At 45.2% G+C, this 25,443-nt stretch overlaps 1 protein-coding gene across 1 annotated transcript; it reads left to right on the plus strand.

The window, feature by feature from the left end:
• The first annotated feature begins 5,624 nt into the window (after positions 1-5,624).
• Positions 5,625-7,421, plus strand: LOC144168515 (kell blood group glycoprotein homolog). The gene has a single exon (XM_077697484.1). The coding sequence runs from the start codon at positions 5,625-5,627 to the stop codon at positions 7,419-7,421; it is 1,797 nt and encodes a 598-aa protein (XP_077553610.1).
• Positions 7,422-25,443: the final 18,022 nt, after the last annotated feature.

Raw genomic sequence — 25,443 nt, forward strand, 5'->3', positions numbered from 1 at the left:
TTTTTCCATTTTCATTAACGATGTTGCTTCTGCCATTAAAAATTCTTCTTTTTTGTTGTATGCTGATGATGTGAAAATCTTCAGACAAGTGCGTAATGTTCAGGACTGTAATTCTCTTCAGGCTGATATCGTGTCATTCCATCGTTGGTGCACCAAAAACGACTTAATTTTGAACCCCTCAAAAACGAAAGTTGTTTCCTATAGTAGGAAAACTCAACAGCTGCAATACTCCTATAAAATAGCAAGCACTGCACTGCCGAGGGTGACCGAAATTCGGGACTTGGGAGTACTATTTGATTCTTCTCTCACTTTCTCTTCCCACGTTACACAAATTACCGGACGCTCTCTTCGATGTCTGGGTGCTGTCTGCAGGTATTCTAGAGAGTTTAAAAGTCCTCTTCCTTTCTTAAAGTTGTATTCGGCTCTGTGCTTACCTCTTCGCGAATACGGTTCTGTTGTTTGGAATGGAACTTGCAAGTCCAATAGTGACCGCATCGAAAGGGTTCAAAATAAGTTCCTTTCTATCTTTAGGCACCGTTTCCGTCATGTACAAGAAGACGCAAACGGCAGCATGTCTTGTCTCAAAAGTATTCCTTCCCTTTGGTGTCGACGAATGAGAGCTGACATTATCTTTCTTTATAAACTTCTTCATGGTGATATTTTGTGTGATGACTTGGTTGCACTTATCAATGTCAACTTGCCGAACAAACTTTTCCGAAGATTTCGAACTTTCAGAACAGATGCTTTAAGTAAACGATGCTCGTCCATCTGCAGAATACAATGTGCATATAATGAATATTCCGATCGTCTTGATATATTCCAGAGCTCTTTGTCTTTGTTCTCTAATGAATTGATAACTGTTGTAGCTTAAGTGCCTTTATGTCATTTATGTGCCGTATTTCTGTTCAGTATTTATTTTATGCAAATCATCATCTTGCTTGTTTGTTTTTCACTTTTCCTGATTTTGTGTTGCTTGAATTTCTGTCGGTTTAGGTGTCAGTGCTTGTAACGCTGAACTTCGTTTTTTCCATTTTGAAACTTCCTAACATTTTGTTACAAAACCTTTGTTTTATGTGTATAATCTATCTCCGTCATGTGCATTGAGTATTTGCTTGTGTATTTTCAATTTTTCACGTGCCTTCAACGTTTTGCTGGCCGGGTGTCATGGTTTCTAACACTAGGCTTCCTTTTTTTTTTGCTGTTTTGCTTTCTGGGATCTCTGTAACTATTTTTATCTTATTGTTTCTTTCATATATATGGTTTTCTGTGTTGTGTTGTCTTGATTTTAGTTTGTTTTTATGAATGCTTGTATATGGTGTACCAGTACCAAGACCCTAGGGTTGTTCCTGGGCACCAAAAATAAATATTGATTGATTGATTGATTGATTGATTATTATTATTATTATTATTATTATTATTATTATTATTATTATTATTATTATTATTATTATTATTATTATTATTATTATTATTATTATTATTTCATTCATGATGTCGATTTTACCACACACGAAGGCGTTTGCAAGTGTATTTCAAGTACTACGAAGAGAAATCGATTGCTCTTCCCTACACAAGGAATGTTATGGCATGGTTGATGGCATACGGCTCGGCTTCACGGCTCGTGGCTGCCTACTCACCTCAAATGCAAATGGTACATATACTGCCCATTTGCCTCCAAGATGGACCATATGTCACACAAGTACCCCAGCAAACGGTAATGTCTGACTTTTGCCAAGCTCCGAACATTCACGGCACCACAACTGCACCCGCACCCGCAAGAAAGAATCGCTCCGCCGAATAGCACTTTATTCTCTTTAGAACGGTCTGACTAGAGTAGAAGTCCCCCGGTCATAAGTTAACTGACCCGTTTGCCTAGCCCATCAGTCCTGATGAACTCATCCCAAGAGTGGGGCTGGAAAGAATTGGGCCTCATCAGTGCGAACAAGAAGTGAGGCAGTCCCATTTACCCACTGCTTTAACTCTCCTCTCCCATTCCCTTTCCCACGCTTAAAGCATTGTGGTGCCGCTTCATTAAAAAGTTTTACTCAATTATTACGTTTCCTTGAAACTAATAAAAGCTGTTATTTAAAGTAGGTGTTTGAAGAAGATTCATTTGGAGAAGCCAGGGCCCACTTCTGTTAAAAACCTGTTCAGATGCTAAAAAAAACAAAAAAAAAAACGAAACGTCCTCTTTTTTCAAATACCAAAAGAAAAGGCGAAAGGTTGGCCCTAAAACTGAGCAGCAGAAAAAGGGAAACAAGCAAAAAGGTGCCCTCAAGATTTAAAATAATCATCGTCGTCATGTTCGTCGTCGTCGTCATCGTCGCCCAGACCTTCAAAACACTTCCGAAGGCTCTAATACTGCCATTTCAGCAAAAAATTATCCGCCCGCCATGGTATACCATATATACATTCAAACAAACTTTGTTTCACTTTTTTTCGCCCCGGGCAATGGCCAATTACCTTTAGAAGGTATGTGTAGCAGCTTGAGGGGCAGAGGAAGATGAAGAATGCGATGACATAGATGGCCTATCATGCAGTCTGGGAACATGTTGTTTTCTTCCAGGTGTCTCGTTAGTCTAGTCATGATGATTCTCTCATATACCTTTTTTAAGCAGGATGTGAGAGATATTGCCACCCAAGATGCCTTCCTGCAGCTAAAACACGACATGCTAGGGAACTAACTCCAAAGATCAAATCATCCTAGCAATCGACCTGAAAGGAGCCTTCGACAACGTGTCACATGAGGTGATACTTAAGGCGGCGGAGAAAACAGGATGCGGCAAGAAAATGTACGAATACATTGCCAACTTCCTTTCTAACAGGAGAGCCACCATAGGAATTGGGAATACTAGATCCGGACCCTTCGAGATGCCTAACAGAGGAACACCACAGTGCTCTGTTATTTCCCCATTGCTCTTCAACCTGACCATGATAGAAATAGGAAGAACGCTAGAAGAGAACGCACAGATTGGGAAGTCCGTCTACGCAGATGATATAACAATTTGGACCAAAGAAGGCACTCTAACCGAAAAGCTAAATACCCTACAAGAAGCCATAAACAGCATAAAGGGTCTAATACTAGACAACGGCTTGCGATGCGCACAAGAAAAGTCAGAATTAATCAGAATCAGCCCATCCAAGGAACCCATTCTCACAAGAAGCATCCAAATAGACGGCAAAAATGTCCAATTCAAACCTACGGTCAGAGTACTGGGCATATACGTACAAGAAGACAGAAAAGCAACCCCCATGCTGAGCAACCTAAGAAAAATAACGCAACAACTAGCGAGAGTCATCAGACGCATCACACGGACCAGAAAAGGTATGAGAGAAGAGGACACAATAAACTCATCCAACTCATAATGAGCAAGATCGCATATAGTCTACCGTTCCAACACCTGGACCGAAGACAAGAAGAAGGAGTAAACGTTATAATAAGAACGGCTAACAAGATCGCCCTCGGGTTACCCATCTACACCTTCAACGAGAAGTTCTACAACCTGGGAATCTGCAATACCTTCCAAGAAGTCCAAGAAGCCACCCTCGAAGCACAAAAAGAGAGGCTATTGAAAACAATAACCGGCAGGGAAATCCTAAGAACGGGACACACCATTCACACCGAGTTCGTACAAAGAACAACGGAGCTGCAACCAGAACAACGCAAAGCTCTTAAAATTTTCCCCATTCCTAAGAAAATGAGCCCCCTCTACAATAAAGGTAGAAGACTAGCAAGAATTAACTATATAAGGAGCACATACGGGAAAAATCCAGATGCAGTATACACGGATGCCGCCACCAACCACCACGGAATATCATCAGCCGTAGTTGTGGATGCACGGGGCAAACTTCTGGACCTTCTCATCAGCAGAAAACAAACACCTCAAGAAACTGAAACCACAGCCATACTACTCGCTGTAAGACGGGGAGAATATAACAACAAAACCTCATCATCATCACGGACTCTACAAGAGCAATTAGAAACCTAATATGTGACCTTTTCCCGCGTAAACCAGCAAGATCCTACCAGCCGAACCAAAAGGCCACATAGAATATTATGGAGCCCAGCACACGAAGGCCTTGAAGGAAACGAGAGAGCCGACTCCCTAGCGAGCAAATCAACAGCCGCAGGGAAACGGACCACTCTTACACCCTCCCTCCCTTCATGTCACTTAACGAAAGGCTTTTTGCACAAAGGCAAGCGAGAAAGACCATGCCCGCACCGCATCGCATGTTAGATGCCGAAGAAGCAAGAAACACAAGGAAAACTACAAACCAACGTTTTCCCACCACAAATCCAGACTGTCCCTCATGTTCCCCAGAGAGATATAACGAATAATGCCACAATTGCAAATTAATAGCATACTTATTGCACACAGTCTGAAACTGCCCTATAATTTGGCAACAGAACACCTACCAAACCTCTAGAGGGTCCTGGGATTTAGCACTGTCAAGCTCGGACCTTTCGACACAGCGTGAGCTGCTAGAAAGAGCCAAGCTGGGAGCCTTTGCTACTGGAGTACTGGAAATAGGACTTCACCCATAACTCTTTCTACATTCCTTTCTCTCTATTCCCAAATAAAGTTCTCTCTCTCTCTCTCTCTCTCTCTCTCTCTCTCTCTCTCTCTCTCTCTCTCTCTCTCTCTCTCTCTCTCTCTCTCTCCTCTCTCTCTCTCTCTCTCTCTCTCTCTCTCTCTCTCTCCCTCCCTCTCTCTCATAGAAGGCGTCAAATTTGGGGTTGGCAAAAAGGGATATATATATTTGCATTCAAAATTTTCTTTCTGCTTCAGGTCGTTTGAATTGCTGAAGGGTGCTAATTAATGGGTTAATTCGGGTTTTATTCATAACTAAGTTTCCTTTTACGGCCTCTTTTCCGGAAATAATTTAGTATTTTGAGGTCCCCATGTATTTAACCCGCCGCGGTGGCTCAGTGGCTAAGGCGTTGCGCTGCTGAGCACGAGGTCGCGGGTTCGATTCCCGGCCGCGGCGGCCGCTTTTCTGATGGAGGCGAAAAGCAAAAACGCCCCGTGTGTACGAGATTTCGGCGCACGTTAAAGATCCCCAGGTGGTCAAAATTAATCCTGAGCCCTCCACTACGGCGCGCCTCATCGCCTGCGTTGCGTCGGCGCGTTAAACCCTACAATCAATCAATCAATCCCCATGTATTTCAACAACCGATTTAGCCCTGGCCAATCCCCCCTTGTGGGTACGTGCCAAAATCTTTGAGGACATCATCATCATCATCATTATCATCAAGGCGTCATCATACCCATCCTCATAGTCGACTCCGCACCTTTAGCTATACTACGATGATTTTGCTGAGGATATGTCGCCGCCTCATTCGCAGTGCCGTGCGTTCATCGTTTCTTGTGTGGTCCCCAACGGGCCGCCGTTCGACCTTCAGCGACGAACCCAAACCCGCTTTCCGAACACGCTTTGTGACGCCCTGCGTTCTATTCTCTCTGGTGGCCGCCGCATTGGTGTATTCAGCTCTGCCCTCCGGAGAACCCTCGAAATTTACATACCCCGCCAACAGCTCCAACTTGACCTACTTGAATATTAGCTTGCTGGACGACTCGCCGCTTGATGAAGACCTGCACTGGCGTCACGAAGAGAGAGAAACCATGCATGTGGCTTGGCTGCTCAGGCGGTCCATCGATGCCTCAGTCGACCCTTGTGAAAATTTTTACGAATACGTCTGCAGCGGATACGGCGGTATCGTCAACGGCTCCCTGCTCGACGAAATGCACGAGAACGTGTCGTCAACCATCTACCGCCACTTCCTCGACACACTTCGCTACAATACCAGCGCCACCCCGAAGCCAACAGCAAAGGCCGCCGCCTTCTACACGAGTTGCGTAAGGCGTGTCCACTGGGATGGCAATACTTCTGCTTTGGCCTCCTTCTTTAGAAAGTACAACTTCTCGTTTCACGCCCACATCATCGATTTCCACAAAACGACCCTGGAACTCCTGCTCCGGTTCGGCATTGACCTGTTCTTCACTTTGGATGTAGATGCACGGCCGCCGTTTCGAGAAGTCCCACAACGCCTCCGACTTGGTTTCAGTCGTTCGTTCGAAGAGTGGAAGATGGCACGAACACGCATAGCCAGGAAGGGTGCGTTCGTGCTTCTCGCCAGGCGAGTAATTTCAGCCACGGGATTCCGCAGGAACGCCACGTCCAAACTCATCTCTGAAATATGGTACGTCGAGTCGATGATCTTAAACCTCACTAATGATTTCGACAGAACGGTCGATGTGAAAAAGATACGGCAAAACTGGCTGAAACTGCTGAAGTTCTACTCCAATGAGGCGTTGCCTGGAAGACTCCAGCTAGATCTGGAATCAGAGCCAGCGGTCTTCTTTCACCAGATGATGCTCAAGGCCGACAACCTAGAGCTCTCACTGTACATCACGTGGGAACTCGCGCGTCACCTTTCTAGCGTCAGCGGCCTCATCAAAGGGGAACGCCGCTCGAATTGGCGTGCTTACTGCTACAACCTGTCGTACTCCTTCTTCGGCCCTGCAATCATCGCACCTGCGTTGCTCCCGATTGTCAACGCCAGCAGGCTTACTCAAGTCCAGAGAATGGTGAAAGCCGTGGTGAGGGAAGTAGCCGTTAGCATAAGGGACTCCGACTGGCTGGCGCAAGAAACGAAAACACAAATCCTAAAAAAGCTTGCCTTCATTAGGTGGAAACTTGCCGCAGAAATCGGCAATTGGTCCCGTGTGGAGGCGAACTACGACGCATACCCATTGTCCAATGGCGTCTTCCTTTTGGACTACATTAAAACGAGCCAGGCGTACATGCGACACATGTACCGCATGGTGGTGGAGCAGGGAGCGCTAGAGCTACCTTTCAGGAGCAGGGAGCTTGGCGTATCTTACGAATTCCAAGACGGCCTCATCGTCACCACCATGTCCATGCTGCCCCCGTTGTTCAGCTACGGCGGCCTCCCAGAGACCAACTACGGCCTATTGGGAAGCGTGTTCGTGCGGACTCTGATGCGTGCGTTTGGCCACAACAACATGCTGCGAGATGGGCAAGGCTTCGCGATCACCTGGTCTCCAGAAGAGCAAAGCATCTTCGAAGACCGCTACCATTGCGACCTCTTGTCAGAGGTGAGCAACTTCGGCTCCGATCGGGACGCCGGTGTGTCAGTGGGCGCTCAGGCGCTCTTCCGGGCCTACAGGAAAGCTTCCGACGTCGGCCGCGAACGCGTGCTTCTGCAGGGTCTTGAGACGCTCAGCGCAGACCGTCTTTTCTTTGCGAGCCGCTGCTTGCTGCACTGCGGTGACCCCACAGACGCCTCCAGGCCGGAAGAGCACGCTTGCAACTTGATGGCCAAGCACTCCGCTGAGTTTGCAGCGGCGTTTCTGTGCCCGGTGAACCGTACCACAGTTTTTTGCGACATGTGGTAGCAATGGTGAGCGCTGCTAGGAGCTGAGAGGCATCAAATACGAACATTGCACTGAAACGCGCGGGAATCCGTTGTTCAAAATGGTTCAAGCCAATGTTGGAGTTTAGTTTCCCCATTGTTGGGTATGATATATAGTCGGAAGAAACAGAAGCTTGTTGAAGGGCAGTGCGCATATTTTGTCATTTCTGTATGCTTTTTGGGTGGTTCACATATACTGCAATCGATGTAGGTACGTGTGTGTACTCAGTTTGAACTTGACACCCTTCATATAGTACAGAACTTTGTCGATGCGTATTAAATTTCCGTACCGAACCCTAGTTTTCTGGTGCGGTTACGTGTGTGTTCTCAGTTTGAACTTGACACCCTTCATATAGTACAGAACTTTGTCGATGCGTATTAAATTTCCGTACAGAACCCTAGTTTTCTGGTGCGGTTACGTGTGTGTTCTCAGTTTGAACTTGACACCCAGTACAGAACTTTGTCGATGCGTATTAAATTTCCGTACCGAACCCTAGTTTTCTGGCGCGGTTACGTGTATGTTCTCAAATTGAACTTGACACTATTTGCCTCAGAATTAGATAATTATTTCCCTTTATTTGAATCTTACAGCGCTGCATCAGACATCACATATTTATTGTTGAAGTTCAAGCAAAAAATGTTCACCCTTATAGACCTATACATACCATTTAAGATACTTTCGAGAGAGCAAAGGTCAAACATGCCGTGGTTTACGAGAGAAATAAAAACACTCATAAGAGAAAACGAATGCTCAAGAAGCACAGAGAACACCCCGAGCCGGATCTATTTGCCAGCCTTGAGTGGCTGGGCGATCTAATAAAGTGTAAAATTAAATCTGAAAAAAAAAAAATGTTCTTTCATTCTTTAGGCTCAAAAATTAAAAATAACCCAAAAGAATTCTGGAAATTGGTGAAGACTAACCGTAAAGATGATACAGGTATTCCGCCACTTACGTTTAATAACAACTCTGTCCTTAATGATGTTGATAAAGCAAAATGCTTTAACGAGTATTTTGAATCTTTCTTTTCAAAATCTCAAGCTAGCCAATTTCCAACTTGCACATACCCAGTACTTCAGCCTATGCCTGAAATTATCGTTGATCGTTACGGAGTGCTCAAGCTTCTTCAAAACATAAAACAAAACTCAGCACCAGGCCCTGATGGAATTCCGAATCTTGTCCTTAAATCCTGCGCATCTGCCATATCTAAGTATTTAACACTATTGTATAACATATCCGTTTCAAGTTCCACACTACCGCAGGATTGGAAAATCGGAAATGTGTTGCCCATTCACAAGACCGGAAATCGAGATTTGGTTCCAAACTATCGACCTATCTCGTTGACTAGTGTTTGTTGCAAGACGCTTGAACACATAACATATACAGCCATCTTTAACCATCTCCAAAACAACAATTTCTTTGTCGATTACCAACACGGGTTTAGGTCAGGCGGATCATGCACCACTCAACTAACAGAATTTTCGCACGATTTATTTAAATCTTTCGATAAAGGTGTGCGAACAGACTGTGTACTGCTTGATTTTCAGAAAGCTTTCGACAAAGTTTCTCACAGCCTCCTCTTACACAAACTATCTTTTCTTGGCTTACCAAACAATATTCTTTGCTGGCTTCAAAATTATCTTACTGGTCGATCCCAAAAGGTTGTAATTAATGGTGTTGAATCAACAAACGTTCCTGTGTCATCTGGTGTACCGAAAGGGTCGGTACTTGGACCACTTTTATTTCTGATTTATATCAATGACATTGGTGCGAGCATAACTTCAAGTATAAGGCTATACGCAGACGACTGCGTTCTGTACAGGGAAATCCGAGGTGATGATGATAGGCTGGCGCTACAAACTGACTTAGACAAAATCTGTTTTTGGTGCAGCCAGTGGCTCATGTCCCTAAACGTATCTAAATACAAACATATTCAATTTTCCCGGAAACGCAAACCATTCCAAACACAATATAATCTGGGTAACGAAGCTATCCCTCAGGTAACCCACGCTAAATATTTAGGAGTCACATTTTCTTGCGACCTAACATGGAATCGACACGTAGAATCAATAACCACAAAGGCCGCCCGCACGCTTAACTTCATTAGGAGAAATTTTAAGCAGGCTGTAAGGGAACTTCTATATAGCACAAATATCCACCCTATTCTCGAATACGGTTGTACGGTTTGGGACCCCTTCACGCAAAATCTGATAGATAGTCTCGAGGCCATACAGAACCGCGCTGCTCGTTTTGGTACGCAGAGTTAAGCATTTCCAAGCAGCATTACTCGGATAAAAGATTCTCTTGGTTGTCCTGCGCTTGCGTCACGTCGGGCCTTTTTTCGTATGGCTTCTCTAAGAGACGTATACTTCAACCGAACACCACTGAACAAAGATGCTTACCTGGTGCTGCCCACATATGTCTCCCATCGGCTTGACCACACGCGCAAGATAAGAGAAATACCCGCTCGTACAACTGCTTTTATGAATTCATTTTTCCCCCGCACTATAAAATCCTGGAACCAGCTTCCCCGGGACATCATCCTTGTTGCAAGCGACAATGAACTCCTGGTGGCTTTACGCAGTCATCTTGAATGCTAAAATTTGAACGCTATTCTTCCTAGTGTGCATTTCTGTTTTTGCATACTTGTTTTCTTTTATACGTTAATTAATGCGTACGTTTCTGCATACTTGTGTTCTTTGAATGCTGGGCAGTGTTACTTTTTATGCTACTTTTCATGCTGTCATTTGTTAATTTTTGTCTGTTATTTGTCTCTCTGTTCCTTGTTATTCATTGTATCTTTCATTTTGTTGGCGCATTTCGTGTATGAAAATAGGTTTTTACCCCCCTACTGTCTGCTATTTGTTTCTCTGTTTCTTGTTATTCTTTATAGCTCTCACTCTGTTGGCGCATATCGGTGTGAAAATGCGTTCTTACCCCGCCCCCCCCCCCCCCCCCCCCCGCTACTGTAATGCCCTCTGGGCGAAATGTGGGTATGTGAATAAATAAATAAATAAATAAGCACATAACTTTGTCGATGCGTATTAAATTTCCGTACCAAACCCTAGTTTTCTGGTGCGGTTCTGCTTTGTGGATACGATTCTTGGTTGTAGTAGTAGCAGCTTTTCTGCGTGCATACGACGACTTTAACAGAACATCTGCTTGTGCGCTCTAAAGGTGTATAAATCCAATATTGGCGCCGGCGCCATGATAGAAAGCACGCGATAAGGCGGAGGAGCAATAAACTTTTATTGCAATAAAGCTAAAGTTTGTTTGCATCGTGAGGCAGTGGCGCCCTTAGTGTTAGCACTGGTCTTGCACCACAATGACAACACATCACTGTGTGTTTTTCAGAGGACACTACTCTGACAACACATTGAAGGCGTCAAAACAGCGGCGCGGCAAAACTGGACAAAGCTGCTTGTTTGACGGCGTTGTTTGCGGACTTTTCTTCGTAACCGCATAATCATATCTGTGAACGCATACCTGAACAAACATTTACATAACAGGCTACCGCGTCACCTACCGGCACGGTGCACTCTTTCTTACTTAGGACCGGTTTTGGCGGCGTACACTGGTCGGAGAAGGCTCACGACGTGCGACTGGCGAGCCTGCCATCGCATGGTCGTTGCGACCGTCGCGCGGCCGCAGCCAATGAGGGCCCGAAGGTGTCGTCATAAGCGGTCGTCATAACGACGTCCCTGTAAAAGCTTCTTTCAAGGCCGCGAGGAGGCGTTGAACGGGAGCGCAGGGTCCTAACCGGCTCTCAGCATCTTCCCTTTTTGTGCCTGTACGCCCTAAGAAGGTGGACGCTCAATTGACGCGCGCCCAAGAAAATGAGACGCTGGTTGCCCTAACGTACAGGGAGCCCGCGATCTGTGGCCAGAGGAGAACCCGAGTACAAAATTATGGACCTCAGAACTGCAAGCTGGATACGCATTGCCAGGGGCATGGGAATGCAAGGAACGAAATGTACTCCGCCATTTCTGTACATATCGCGATACCCAACGTTTATTATAAACATTGCGCCGCAGTACTACGGCCTACCATCCCAGACGAATGGCTTGAAGGTGAGATTTACCCGCACTCTTGGCGACATGCTTGCCAAGTGCGTGTCTTCTGACCACTCCGATTGGGATACGATTCTCTCCTTTGTGACTTACGCGTACAACACTGCGACGCAGACCACCACAGGGTTCTCGCCGTATTTCCTCCTTTACGGCCGTGAAGTATATCCTGCCCTCCCGACACCATTCTACACTACCGACCCGATGATTTCGAGTACAGCACCGTTTCTCAGATCTGCAACCACGCTGAGGAGTGTCGTCAGCTTGCTCGCACCTTTACCTCCGAAGATCAATTCCACCAAAAACAACGGCGGGATGGTGACAACCTACAAGTGACTTTTTCTCCCGGCTCTCTCGTACGGCTTTGGGTACCACTATCCATGGTCTTTCTAGCAAGCTCCTTTTCCAAGTTCCATGGACCATACCGCGTACTCGAACAAACCTCAGCCGTTAATTACGTTGTGGAGCCGCTCACACCGTCGTCTGACCTGCGCTGCCGCGGCTGCGAAACGGTACACGTGCATCGCCCGTAGGGTGCGAACGACGAGCAAGTGGCGCGAAGCCATCGTGCGAGCACTATCGACGAACAGGCAAGCTACGCCGCAACAACAACGCTCAGCATTGGCCTCGTGATTGGTGTTGACGATCCCAACAGACGTGGTGTACGCCCGCTCAAGAGGACTGTCCACTCTTATTGTGCAGATGACGACGAGGGAACAGGGTGAGCCACCACAGCGGCATCGTCATCGGCGTTAAGCTCGTGGAGTGTGCGAGACATTCTGGCGGCTGGACCACCGATCCATTTGCCGCTTCTCAGTGCTCTTTTCCTGCTACCCGCCATCTAACCAATAAACCCGCATTACAATATATATGTATACCTTGGCTTCACTATTACAATTTAGCGCATACACGTCGAATGTAAAAAGATAGATTACGTCGCTCGGCTTCCACTTTGCTGAACATTGCGTGACATGCTTTGCATATTACACTGCAGGTGAATTACCTTGCTTTTGTTTTATACATTCTCTCGTGATACTTCGTAGTACCAGTCAGGCGCAGATGTTATTAGCGGATATCATTACAGCCAAGATGCACGTAGCTCGCTTTAGGCGTACAAAATACGCTACCTCTAGCGAGAATCGTGGTGAATGGATGTGAGCAAAGGGACTTTTCAACGTGTCGGGGCCGGTTTAACTAAGCGACTGAACTATGACCAAACTTGGTACCTCAAATAAGCGTGCGACTATCATGCACTTGTCGGGCGCAAGCGACTGCTCTGGGGCCACTGTTGAGAAGTTGCCACACCACCATTGGCCACCCCCCCGCTCGTTGTTGCGTACGGGAAGGCGTCCCCCATCCGAGCTCCATCGCCTTCGTCATGCGTGTGGCAGCGTGGTGAAGCGAGCGGCCAGCAAATGTTTCTGCCTTGGAGAAGACGGCCAGAAGCCGCAGGCAAACTTAACTGGCTTACTGCATGGCGAGAGACGAGACGAAGAGATACAGGAACAATGCCCTGACGGGCGAGGGTACGGTACAGGACTCGAGCAGAGTGACAGCACTGATTCGCTGCTCCAAAATGAATACACTTTGGCCCTTGGGGCTCGTATTTATTAACGGTCAAACAAACTTTTCCCCTGCTTTCTGCACACGGCGTGACATGGTACACACACACACAACGCTCTTTCCAGAGTTAGTGAGGAGTCGTTAGTAGCGGCGCATGCTGAGTCTGAGAGAGGGGAGAGAGGAGGTCTCCAATGCGGCGTCTGCCTCGCCGGGTCAAGTCTCAACTCTGAAAGACGGGAGAGAGGAGGTCTCCAATGCGACGTCTGCCTCGCCGGGTCAAGTCTCAACTCGCTGTGGCTGCCGCCGCCGAAGTTTGAATCGCGCGCCGACAGCGAGGCGCCTTTGTGCCGGCCGTCCCCAAGCACCTTGCGTAGTGTTGGGATCTGTTGGCTGTCGCTGCAAGCTTGAGTCACCGACCGAAAAACGCCCACGCGAAAGGCGCACGTAGTGGTAGCTCTGCCACAAAGCACAAAAGCGCTGCACGAAGCCTGCAGCACAGCGGCGCGCTGATTCGTAACACTACCCGCGAACGCGGCGTAACGTCTAGCGGTAGACTGGCGCTGTTTTATTTCAGTCTGTCGATTGTACACCAAGGTCAGATTTGCGCCGTTCTTGGTTTTCCTAACAATGTTTGAAATCAATTACCGCGTGCGTTAATGAATTGAACGCATTCCAGACCAAAAGGGGTCCATTTTTGCTCTGGCTTTGCAGCTGTGCATGTGACACCAGAATGCATGCCGTGATATAACAAGCGCATGCCCGTGCGTTCGAGATTTAGGCGCCTGTTAAAGATCCCCAGTCGGTCAAAAACGTACGACGCACCCAAACGCCTGTGTGGCATCGGCTCGTTGAACCTCATAATCAATTATAACAAGCGCGCGATTCTCGCGATGCAAGCAAGCCTAATTAATTGGTGCTCATAGTTCTACCACCACACAAAAAAAGTTTGCATGCTTGAACAACTGACATGCCCAGCTGCTGTTGACATTAAATAAATATCTTTCCAAAATAACCCTTTGCAGTAAGTAAAACTTGCAGTAAGGCTAGGCAAAGGCGGGATAGGGTACAATGTATTATTAATGAAAAAGAACACTAACACACATACACACACGCACACCAAGAGAGTTAAGCGCTAACCACATGGAGCGATTTTTCCAGCGACGCGACAAGCGACGCGACTAGGATCCGCAGTCGCTGATCCGAAGTCGCTCGCCGAGGCAACCACATGACAGCGACGGTTCGAGCGACTGAGGACGGCGATTTCAATGTTGCCGCACTGCGCATAGTAACGCGCTTGGTACGCTGGTTGTTTACAAACATTTTTTCTTGTTCATTTGTCGTAAAAAACATGACTAAAAAGTATTACGCCTTTCTACCTTGCTTTTTGCACTTCATTGCATCTCTAAAACATGGTTTGGGTATGCATAACGCGCGCTTTTCCTTCTGCGCCTCGTCTCTCGGCTCCAACATGAACGCCGTGAAAAATTCGCTTTTTTGATGTCGTTTTTGCCACACGGGTATCACCCAGTGTGTGCGGGAGCCTTCTTGCTTCTGCTTCAGCATGTACTCAAGCTTTGCCCTTTGCCATACAAAACGTTCTCTGCCGCTCCATCGCAAACGCCTTCTGCGCGGATTTTGCGCGCGCGCCAAATCCCCCCCCCCCCCCCCCCCCCCGTTTTCTTCCAAAACCGGAGGTTGCGTGCTTAAGTAGGGGCTCTCCTATTGGCTAGTCGCTGAGGCCACTTCCGGGAGGCGAGCGACTGTTTCTGGCAACCCAGAACCGAGCGATTCGATGAGCGACTTGGTCCGCGGCGAAAAGTAGTTCATCGCTAGTCGCGTCGCTCCCAAAGTCGCTTGAAAAATCGCTCCATGTGGTTAGCGCTTTAGGAGAGGAAAAAAAAAAAAAAGGCAAGTCATTGGGGACCCGACCCACAGTTTTTGGTGCCTAGTCACTGGGCCAGGAAGCGGAGTGCCGAAATGATTCCCAACGCCTCTAGGTAGCAGACCAGAGCCTCTTTGTGGCTATACTGTAAGGGAAGCTGAGTCCGTCGACCATTATCGGATGGCCTGTCGACGTTTTTCTAGAATCAGATTCCAAAGTCTCGAGGTGCCGATGCGCAGCCTGGGGATTGCATTATCGGCACAGCCCGGCGGCCACAGCAGCTGGTCCAGCGGCCGGACGCCCCGTAGTGCGGCCAGCATCTTCGGCCTCCCTGCCGTCGCAAACTCCGGGCACTCGAAGAGCAGGTGCGGCAGGGACTGGATAGGCGCTTGGCAGTGGCGGCAGGCGGGGCTGTCTGCGAGCTCCAGTCGGTGCTTCCGCTGGGTTGTCTACACGGCCCCTACACGGAGGCGCAGGACGGCCGAGCACTGGTGTCGGGGCAGACGTGTGGCCATCACATGTGGAGGGGGGGGGGGGGGGGCGCTTTTTCAGCGGCCAGACTCCGGTCCGGGTGCTGGGCGCGCACATGCCGCTGAATGACGAGCAGGCGGGCGTTGTCCGCTGCTGCCTGGACCGTCTAATTTTAAGCGACGAATAACAACGGGAGGGACAGCTAGTGTATACAAAGGGCTCCAAGTTAGGAGTGTTTTAGTACTGCCATGGCGAGCATGAGGACGCGGGTTCGATTCCCGGCCGCGGCGGTCGCTTTTCTGATAGAAGCGAAAAGCGAAAATGTCCGTGTGTACGAAATTTCGGCGCACGTTAAAGATACCCAGGTGGTCGAAATTAATCCGAAGCCCTCCACTACGGCGCGCCTCATCGCCTGAGTTGCGTCGGCGCGTTAAACCCTACAACCAGGGTGTCGAACCGGACTTTTTTCGGGTTCGGTTCGGGTTCGGGTTCAAGCCTTTCGGGTTCGGTTCGGGTTCAGTTCCAGAGCACCATTCCGTTCCGGTTCGAACCGGTTCGAACCCGTTCGAACCGGTTCAAACGGGTTCAAACGGGTTCGAAGAAAAAAAAAGCAGGCGTGTTTTTTTTTTTGTTAATTTTTTGTGCTCGTTTTTCGTTTCCTTATCAAATCGGCATAACAACAAATTCATAATGAAGGTTTCTTTGTCCAAATCTTTTGTCTTCGCCAAACTAAAGCGACCCTGCAACACGTTTTCAACTTTTGTCTAAATCTTGAGTGCTTGCAGAAAGTAGTCAACCAACGCATTATACTATGGGGTCGCAATGTGCCTCAGCCAAAAATTACTGTTCTCTCCTCGTCAGATAAATAGAAACTTGCTGAAATATTTTTCTCTCCTTCCCGGTCTTCGCGTTCTTCGACCGCTGAATGATGTCATTACAGCGGTGTAGCGGCTGTTTGCCGGCTTTCCTTAAGTTTCAGAATAGAACGCATTTGATGGCCATCTAAAAAAAGGCACAAAAGCGAAGCAGAAACGGAAGGTGTATCCGCAGCGACGAGCAAATCACGCACTGTTGCTCTGTCTGGCAATAACTATAGTTTTCGCAGTGCTTCAGATGCGAAGAAGATTGAAAGCGTTTTCGAAAGTGTTTATTTATTTATTTACTGCTTTTTATTTATTTATTTATTTATTTATTTATTTATTTATTTATTTATTTATTTATTTATTTATTTATTTACCTAGTTATATTTATTTATTTACTGTTGGGTTTAACGCGCCGTCGCAACGCCGACGACAAGGCGCGCCATAGTGGAGGGCTCCGGAATAATTTTGACCACCTGGGGATCTTTACGTGCGACGAAATTTCGGACACACGGACGTTTTCGCTTTTCGCTTCCATCAGAAAAGCGGCCGCCGCGACAGGGATACTAAACCGCGTCTGTGTGCTCATCAGCGCTACGCCTTAGCCACTGAGCCACCGCGGCGAGTTTATCTAAGGTGTTGAAGAGCTCCTTTAACTGTACCCGCAAAATGTTTTCTATGGTAGTGTGACGAGTATGTGGCGCCGACTGCCAAGCGTGGCAGGTGGCATTTAGTAAAATTTTCTACTGCTCATCTTTTATCTTCTAACAGAGCTGTTAGAAAGAAAGAATGGCTCTAAAGACTAATTGGACGGCGGATATAGGACGACATTGGATAGGGAACCACTGGAGATAGGAACTTGCTACTAGCCCTTCAGCGACTGGTGACAGCGATTGGGCTCTAGGAAGGATGATAGCCAAGTGAAGTATGATCACTTGTAGAGAGAGAGAGAGAGAGAGAGAGAGAGAGAGAGAGAGAGAGAGAGAGAGAGAGAGAGAGAGAGAGAGAGAGAGAGAGAGAGAGAGAGAGAGAGAGAGAAAATGAAGTTTAATTCAATCGAGGCAATGTTTAAGAGAGGCGTCCTCATTCGAGGGGGCCGAATCGACAGCCGTTTCCATCAAGAACAACTGATCTCCCAGGCCGCAGCTGGCCATGGCTGTCTCCCAATTCTCTATGGAAACGTGAAGGTTGGATGGATCTACGGCACACTAGTCGCAGCCGCCTACTATGTGTATGAGGTTCCCAGGCTCTCCACAGAAGCAACGCAATGGAGAGAGTTGTGTCCCGTCAAAGAGGTGAAGTCTGGCGTTGTGTGGGAAGGTGTATGCATACAGGGTGCGGAGTAATGTTTCCTGGTTAATCGGTAGCGATTTGTGCGGGGAGGAGTACGTTCTATGGAAGAGGCCAGAGTGCTGAGTAACTTCTTGGTCTGTGACTGCAGGATGCATGCACTCGGGCCGGGCATCATCAGCGCCGGCTAAGCGAGTCAAATCTCGAACCACGAGGTTGGTGATCTTGTTTGCCGTGGATGCCGGTATGAGCTGGCACCCATACAATCGTGACTGGTCTCGTTGGTGGTCTCTGATTGAACATCGGAAGTGTTGTAACATGCAATCGACAGTTGGCAAAGTTGGGCCACGCCTGCTAAGGGTCTGTTATGAGAGTTTTGACGCCGCTTTGGCTAAGCGCATGTGCTATCGCCGCTTCCTCAGCTTCGAGAGGGCTGTGTTCGGCGGCTGAGATGCTACACCTGTGGGAGGCTGCAGAACGGTAACACAAAAAGAAGGTACTGAAGAATGCTATCGGGCGGCTCTTGCATCAAACCAGTTGATCGTCCCTCCCTTTTTTTCTTGCAGTTTAGTTTCTTTCCAACTGTCTCCCCTCATATATACACACGTTTTGAAAACTGTTTGATGAATATACAATATGCATTAGGCAATTAGTTATTAACTTTAGTCCGAGATGTCAATTTTAATATAGCAACAACATAATAGCGCAATACGGGCATAAAGAAAGACCTTTTATAGCATTCAGGCGGTCTTCATATAACTTTGCGGCTACTTTGTGCGTGACGAAATTTCCTGATTGGTCGAGAAGGAGAACGCTGCAAAATTTCCAAATGCCAAGGACCCCAAAGATATCATGTTTGGTCCGACCGTCGAATCCGCCTTAACTGACCCGCTAATTCTTTTAATCAAAATTAATCAACACACCAGTCCCAATAATTCACATCAGCTCATTCACTCACCTAACTAATTTCAACTTCAACTTCAACTTTATTGAGCATTTCGTACATAGAAATGCGAGGACAAACACAAAAAGCTGCAAAACTGCAGCTTGACGAGGTGTTTGCACCTTACGGTTGGCGTGGCAGAGCAGAAACAGGAGTTTAAAGCATACGAACAGGAAATAATCCTAAGAAAATAAATCTCCCCTTAACATTTCGATATTACATACAAAGATAAAAGAAAGCATTAAAACGCACTATCGCTCAAAGTTTGTAAAAGATACTTATTAAATGATATACATACACGCATATAGGCACCCATAGGTACATACATACATATAAAGGTTACAAAACAAAACAGGGTACACAGGTACATAAAAAGAGAAATATTGGATATGTACGGAACCTGTGTAGACACAAAAAAAGCAAAAGGCAAAACTTGAAGAAAAAGTCATGTTATATACAGGTATGCATACACTCATCAAAATCTGCACTACAGAAGTATCTACATAAATAAATACACACAATATTGGGAAAAAATCAGTGTACGGTACTTTTTAGATGCTAAAGTTTGCAGGGAATGAAGACAATGCCAATAAAACGCTTGAAAAATATTACAAGTAATTTTGGCTAAACCAAGGTTGCCACGATAGACAACGCTTAATAGATTGTCAGTTAGAAATGTTCAATCTTCAGCAGTAAACGTTTGCTTACGTCTCACTTAGAAATTGTATTTATAGCTATGCCACTCTCGGCTAGGTTATTTAAAAGGCGGGCAGTTCGGGATTGCAACCATTCATTGCCATAATTCGTTCTTGAAAACGGCACGAACCATGTACTCCTTCCCCTAATTTCGTACGGTACGTCCAACGGTTTTCTTAAACTACATAGATTTAGATATGCTGCACCGTTGTGTTGCAAGCTATTTTTATACTTTGTTAGAAGATTAAAGTTGTCGATACATTGGACAGGAAGCAAATTATACTGCAGAAATAGTTCATTGGTGTGAGAGTCATATGGTACAGTTGCGATATGTCGAATGGCCTTTTTCTGAAATAAATGCAGCTTATTATTATTTATTGCGGAACTGGTTAACCACGCGAGGCTGCAGTAATTGATGTGAGCTGTGAATATAGCATGATAAAGAATAAGTTTAATATTTCATGTAACCACAGGCCGTAACCTACAAAGCACCCCACACGCTCGAGATAAATTAGTGCAGACGTGATGGACATGGGCATTCCATTTTAAATGTTCTTGAAAAACAATGGCTAATGTTTTTTATTTCACTAACTATACAAATCTTTTCACATCCGATGTACAAACTGAGGTTTCTGTCAACAGATCTTTGAGCTGGTGAAAATAACACCGCTTTAGTTTTCTTAGTATTTATTTTTAACGAGTATGCTTTAGTCCATTTGTGAAGCTTTTGGAGGGTTATATTTGCTAAATGCAAAAGCCGAGTAGTATCACACGATTGAAAGAAAATGTTGGTATCACCTGCGTAAATAATAAAATGTGCAATGTCAGTAATTTCTATGATATCATTCATATAAATATTGACCAGGATTGGCCCTAGAAGACTGCCTTGCGGAACTCCAGCCCTTACTTCTTGTGAAGGAGAGTTGCGTTCCTTTATTGCTACGACCTGTTGCCGGTTACTCAAATAAGATTGCAAAAGAGTAAAGCCCCCGGAATCCATAATTTTGTAATTTTAAAGCAATGTTAAATGACCAATTCTATCAAATCCTTCGAAAAAGTCTATATTACCTTCTTTTCTTCAAATCCCTGTATTATTCATTCTTTTTGCGTTAGTAAAGCTAATTCGTTGGCATATGTTTACGAAAACCGAACTGTTTTGATGATATAATAGAATGTTTGTCACAGAAGGACACAAGGTGTTTCGCGATTACTTTTTCTAGCCTTTTAAAATAACTGGAAGCACAGAAACCGGTCTATAATTGGAAAAATTGATTTTGTCCCCGGATTTAAACAGTAGCGTGACCTTAGCTTGCTACATCTTTTTTGGAAAAACACCAGTAGTAAGGCATAAGTTATATATATGGCTAAGCGGCGATGCAAGAAGGTCCAGTACAAGCTTAATAGGCCGAATCTGAAGCCTATCGATGTCTATGGCTTTGCTATTTTTTAGTGACAAGAAAATCGACCATATTTTCTGAGGCGTTACCGGAGAAAAAAAGGCTCTGTGGGGGTTAGAATCCTTCAGGAAGCTCATAGCGCTTTCATTGTGGGAGCATTGCATAAGATTCGTTAAATAGTGATTAAACTTGGTTCCCAGTTCTTGACCCTTGAGTGGTTTATTATCTACTGTCAATTCAAAGTCGTCGTTACGGGGGGTAGTGGGTGCAAAAGTTTATTCAATTCCCGCCACATGACATCCCGCCGGGAGGAAGCCTCAGAAAACACATGTTCGAAGTACATTTTTTTAGTATAGCGTAAGAACTTTGTCACAAAGTTTCGGTATTTTTTAAAGGCTACAAAATTGTCCCTGTTCTTTGTTTTTACAAACTTATGGTACAATAAATCTTTTTTACGGATCATCTTCAGACATTCGTCTGTAATCCATGGTTTCCTTATATTCTTATTTTTCTTGACCATCTTAAGAGGAAAATACTTTTTATATGCATCTTTATATAATTCTAGAAAAGTATCGTAGGCATCATCTGCAGTTGTTGCACAGAAGTAGAGGGTTCCACCAAATAGAGGGAATTTTCTGACGAAAAGTAGTCAAAGTATTCTGATTAATATCGTGAAAAGCGAAAGATTCGGGGCATTGCTTACAGCTTAGTATTTCTGTGTGCATTGAGAAGATATATATAGGTAAATGGTCACCTATATGTACACCAGTCACACCAGACATGGTACTGCTACTTGTATCACTGGTTATAAATACATCAATAAGACTTTGGGAAAGACGGCCCATACGAGTCGGTTCTTTGATCACGTTCATGCAGCCGAAATAACCGAAAAGGAGCTCTAGATTACGCGAATGTGCGCTTGCCTGTAATATGTTAATGTTAAAGTCCCCACCAATAGTTATTTGTAAACCATAAGACGAAACAAAATTGAGAAGGTCTTCTAAAAATGCGAAACAATTTTCGAGTTTTCCATCAAGGGGGCGGTACACAACAACAAAAATAGCATTTTTACATTGCACCGTTAAAGCTTCATAATTTGTCGTAACTGTCGAAAATTCGTTCATTGCATTACAACAAAGCTGTGTAGACACGAGCTGTAACACACCCCCACCTCGCGGTGGGACCTATTTAGAAAGAACGTGTTGAATCCCGAAAGGCGCAGCACTTCTGTGTCACTCGTATACCAGGTTTCCGTTATCATGACAACGTCGAACTTGAAACTTTCAAAGATTCGTTTTCTTTTCTTGTAGTTTCACATTCTTCTTTCATTTCCTCGTAGCTTTTGTTTAGGAATTCGCAGCTTTTTTGCATCTCCACATTTTCTTTCCTAGTGGTTTCATATTCTTTTTTATTTCCTTGTAGCTTTTCTGCATTTCCCTTACTTCTTTTCGAAATTCACGCTTAAGATCAGCGATCTCGCGTCTTAGGTCAGCAATATCAGTTTTCATGATAAAAGCAATGCGGGATTATACACAAGGGCACACAATAGCAATGACACTGGGTGGTTGGCACCAGAGGCAACAGAAAAAGTGACTGAGTAAGCGAACAAAGATTACTGCTAAATATTCAAACCTGTGAAATAGGAAGGCGACTTTCAGGCGACCGTTCTGTTCGCTGCCTCCGCTGCCAAGTGATGCTGAGGTGGACGGAGAATTCTTTTAAAGGATCCACTTCGTGACGAAAGCCACACGTGGTCCAGGAAACAGGGGGTGTGGAGAGGAGATGTGGCGAGGGGGTGTGGCGAGTCTACCCGCTAACCCGCACTAATCGACTTCAATCCATTCACCTCTTAAGTTTAAGGTTAAGCAGATTCGAGATAACATAAAAATGCTATCAAATATATTTTAAAAGTGGAAATTAGGAATCCCCATTTTTTTAAATCTGATGTTCTCTTAGTGCAGTAACCGAAAGACACAACGGCACTGTATACAAGAAAAAGTTACGTTAATTTTGAGAACTGCGAGTGTTTGTGTCTCAGTGCTGTTTGTATATAACTGCCCATTCAAACTATAAGTGGAAGATATGGATGTATTGTTGATGGTGTCCCTGAAGGCCTTCACAAGCGGACAGGGATGCATGCGAATTAACAAGACATTAAAAACTTTACGCGATTTTAAACACCATGTAGAGAAACCATGAAGAATATTCCATGATATATTGCCTCGTAATATGCGTTATAACTTAAGTTATTCTAAACGTAAAAGATAATTGGGAGAGATGGGCAGTGCCTAACGCAAACTGATAGTATATACGGACAACTTTACATTAAATTATGGATGTATTGTTGATGGTGTCCCTGAAGGCCTTCACAAGCGGACAGGGATGCATGCGAACTAACCAGACATTAAAAACTTTACGCGATTTTAAACACCATGTAGAGAAACCATGAAGAATATTCCATGATATGTTGCCTCGTAATATGCGTTATAACTTAAGTTATTCTAAACGTAAAAGCTAATTGGGAGAGATGGGCAGTGCCTAACGCAAACTGATAGTATATACGGACAACTTTACATTAAATTGAGGGAAATAATTAGAAGAGAACATGATGGGCCTTGGGAACTGCAGACTACGCAAAATATTTCATGGTTCTGTCTGGGGAGTGGCAAAATATCTTCAGACGCAAGGTAGGGTACCGAACTGGAAAGCTAGAAATCACATTTTTGAAGCCCCGGAACCGGTTCGGAACGGTTCCTTTGATTCGTTCCGGTTCGGGTTCAGTTCCAAAATGGCGGAAAAAATACGGTTCCGGTTCAGTTCCGGTTCCGGGCAAAAATTCGGGTTCGGTTCCGGTTTTCGGTTCGGTTCCGGTTCCGGTTCGACACCCTGCCTACAACCAATCAATGAGTACTGCCATGGTTATTTTCACAGCGGCCATGTAAAAGTCAAATATTTTATCTTTGTTGTAAATTTTCGAGTTCATCCTCAACACGCGACTTTCAAGCGTCAAAATACGCTTATGACAAGGAGTGGGTGAGCACGATAACAAATATATTATTAGTGGCGCTATGTGTGCACGAAAAAAGAAAATCATAAAACGAGAAGGAAGTGTTCCAGTCTCTGTTTCAGTGCTTGCTGGGCACATGAAACGCGCTCGCGGGGCGTAGAAAGGCACTCATGCAGAATAAGTGCACGAAAACCGGTGTTATAACGTTGTGTCTATAATCTGTTTTAACTGGCGTAGCTGCTTGTCCTTGTGCTCCTGTGGTCACTTCACCGTAACCAAACACTTGCCCCAGTCTCCTGGATACTGGGAAACAAAGAAATCGATTATGTAGGAAATCTTACAAAAAGCATTCAGCTAAGCTGTTTGTACTTACTTCAATTATGGTTAATAAATGCCTTCTTATCCCCATTTCCTGTAGTCTTGAGATTTTTAATTGAATTCACATTTCTTCTAAGACAACCTCACTGTTAAGATGTCGCCGACTTGCTCCTTTAACCGGTGCTTTGTGGGTTGCAAAACATGGGAATTCTCTTCAGAACTCGAGCTTTGTCACCAAATGTTCCTCGATGAGGGCATCGGATACAGTTTCAGGCAGCGCCCCGCCGAATTTCAAATAGCCCAAGTTGCGCTTCGCCACTGGTTACAAGTTCGCTGGGTGGTCTTCGTACCCGTAACCCTTTTCTAGCTTCTCTTACTACAGTTAGAGACGCTTGTTTCATTATGGTTAATAAATACCTTCTCATAGGATAACCCAGTGGTTCTCAAATGGGAATACGCGGGCCCCAGGTAGTCCGCGAGGGCATTTAAGGGGTCCGCAAAGCCCTCCCCCAAGCTCTCCCGGGACCCCCTCACCCCGTTCATTTCTTACTTTTGCTAAACCTTGGTAGAAATGCGAAAAGATGGCTTCGCTGCATTACTTGTACATTTACTTTTTACATTCTCCCAGTGTTGTACACGTTCCTCTAAAATAGGAACGAAAGCTCGTTCCTCGTTCCTTCCCAATTTTGAAACGAGTTCCCGTTACAAGTTCCTTTATTGCGAAAGGAACGCGTTCCAGTTCCACTTCAAAAATTGGAACGTGTCGTTACATTAACGTTACAATTAGGTTTTTAAATTAAAATATAGTTTCGGATAATACTGGGGCAAAATTAAGTGAGAAGTTTAAAACTCACATCGAACTACGTATATTATAGGAATATTAACACCGCCAGCAGCAGATTATCTGGAGATAAAAATAATCAAAAGAAAATCTCCTAGGAGAATTTTTTCAGGGGGCACCGGACAAACTCCAGGCGGCGCTAGGACATTTCGGTGCAGGATGTTTCGGTGTGGAAATTTCGGTGTGCGGACATTCCGGTGTACAGACATATTGGCGTACGGGCGTTTCGGTGCTCGGACATTTCGGTGTAGGGACAATTCGGTGCGCAAACTTTTCGGCGACCAAATTATCCGGTGCTTGCCTGTTTGCGAGAGTCGTTCTATTTTTATTTCCGCTTAACGTGGGTTATGGACAACAATCTGGAGCAGTGAATTTATTTATTTATTGATGCCATGTTTGATCTTTGCCAGGTATTTTTAGAAATTCTACATTTATATATTTTTATTTAATACCTATTCCTGGGGACACCTGTTATGCAGCCGATTGAATTCTTTAGCACACGTTTTTTTTTCATTTACGATTGGTTGTTAATTTATATTCGCTCTTTTTTAGCTAAGACCGGTGTTTACGATGGTCCAATGCCTTTTTTGTATTTTTTTTAAATTTACACACCCCCAAAATTACATAAATTACATGCACACTCTCAATATCTAAAACGTAAACATTAGCTAG

This window comes from Haemaphysalis longicornis, unplaced genomic scaffold (genome assembly GCF_048455015.1).
Source record: "Haemaphysalis longicornis isolate Haplotype H1 unplaced genomic scaffold, Haemaphysalis longicornis Haplotype H1 scaffold_2, whole genome shotgun sequence".
Classification (NCBI taxonomy): Eukaryota; Metazoa; Arthropoda; class Arachnida; order Ixodida; family Ixodidae; genus Haemaphysalis; species Haemaphysalis longicornis.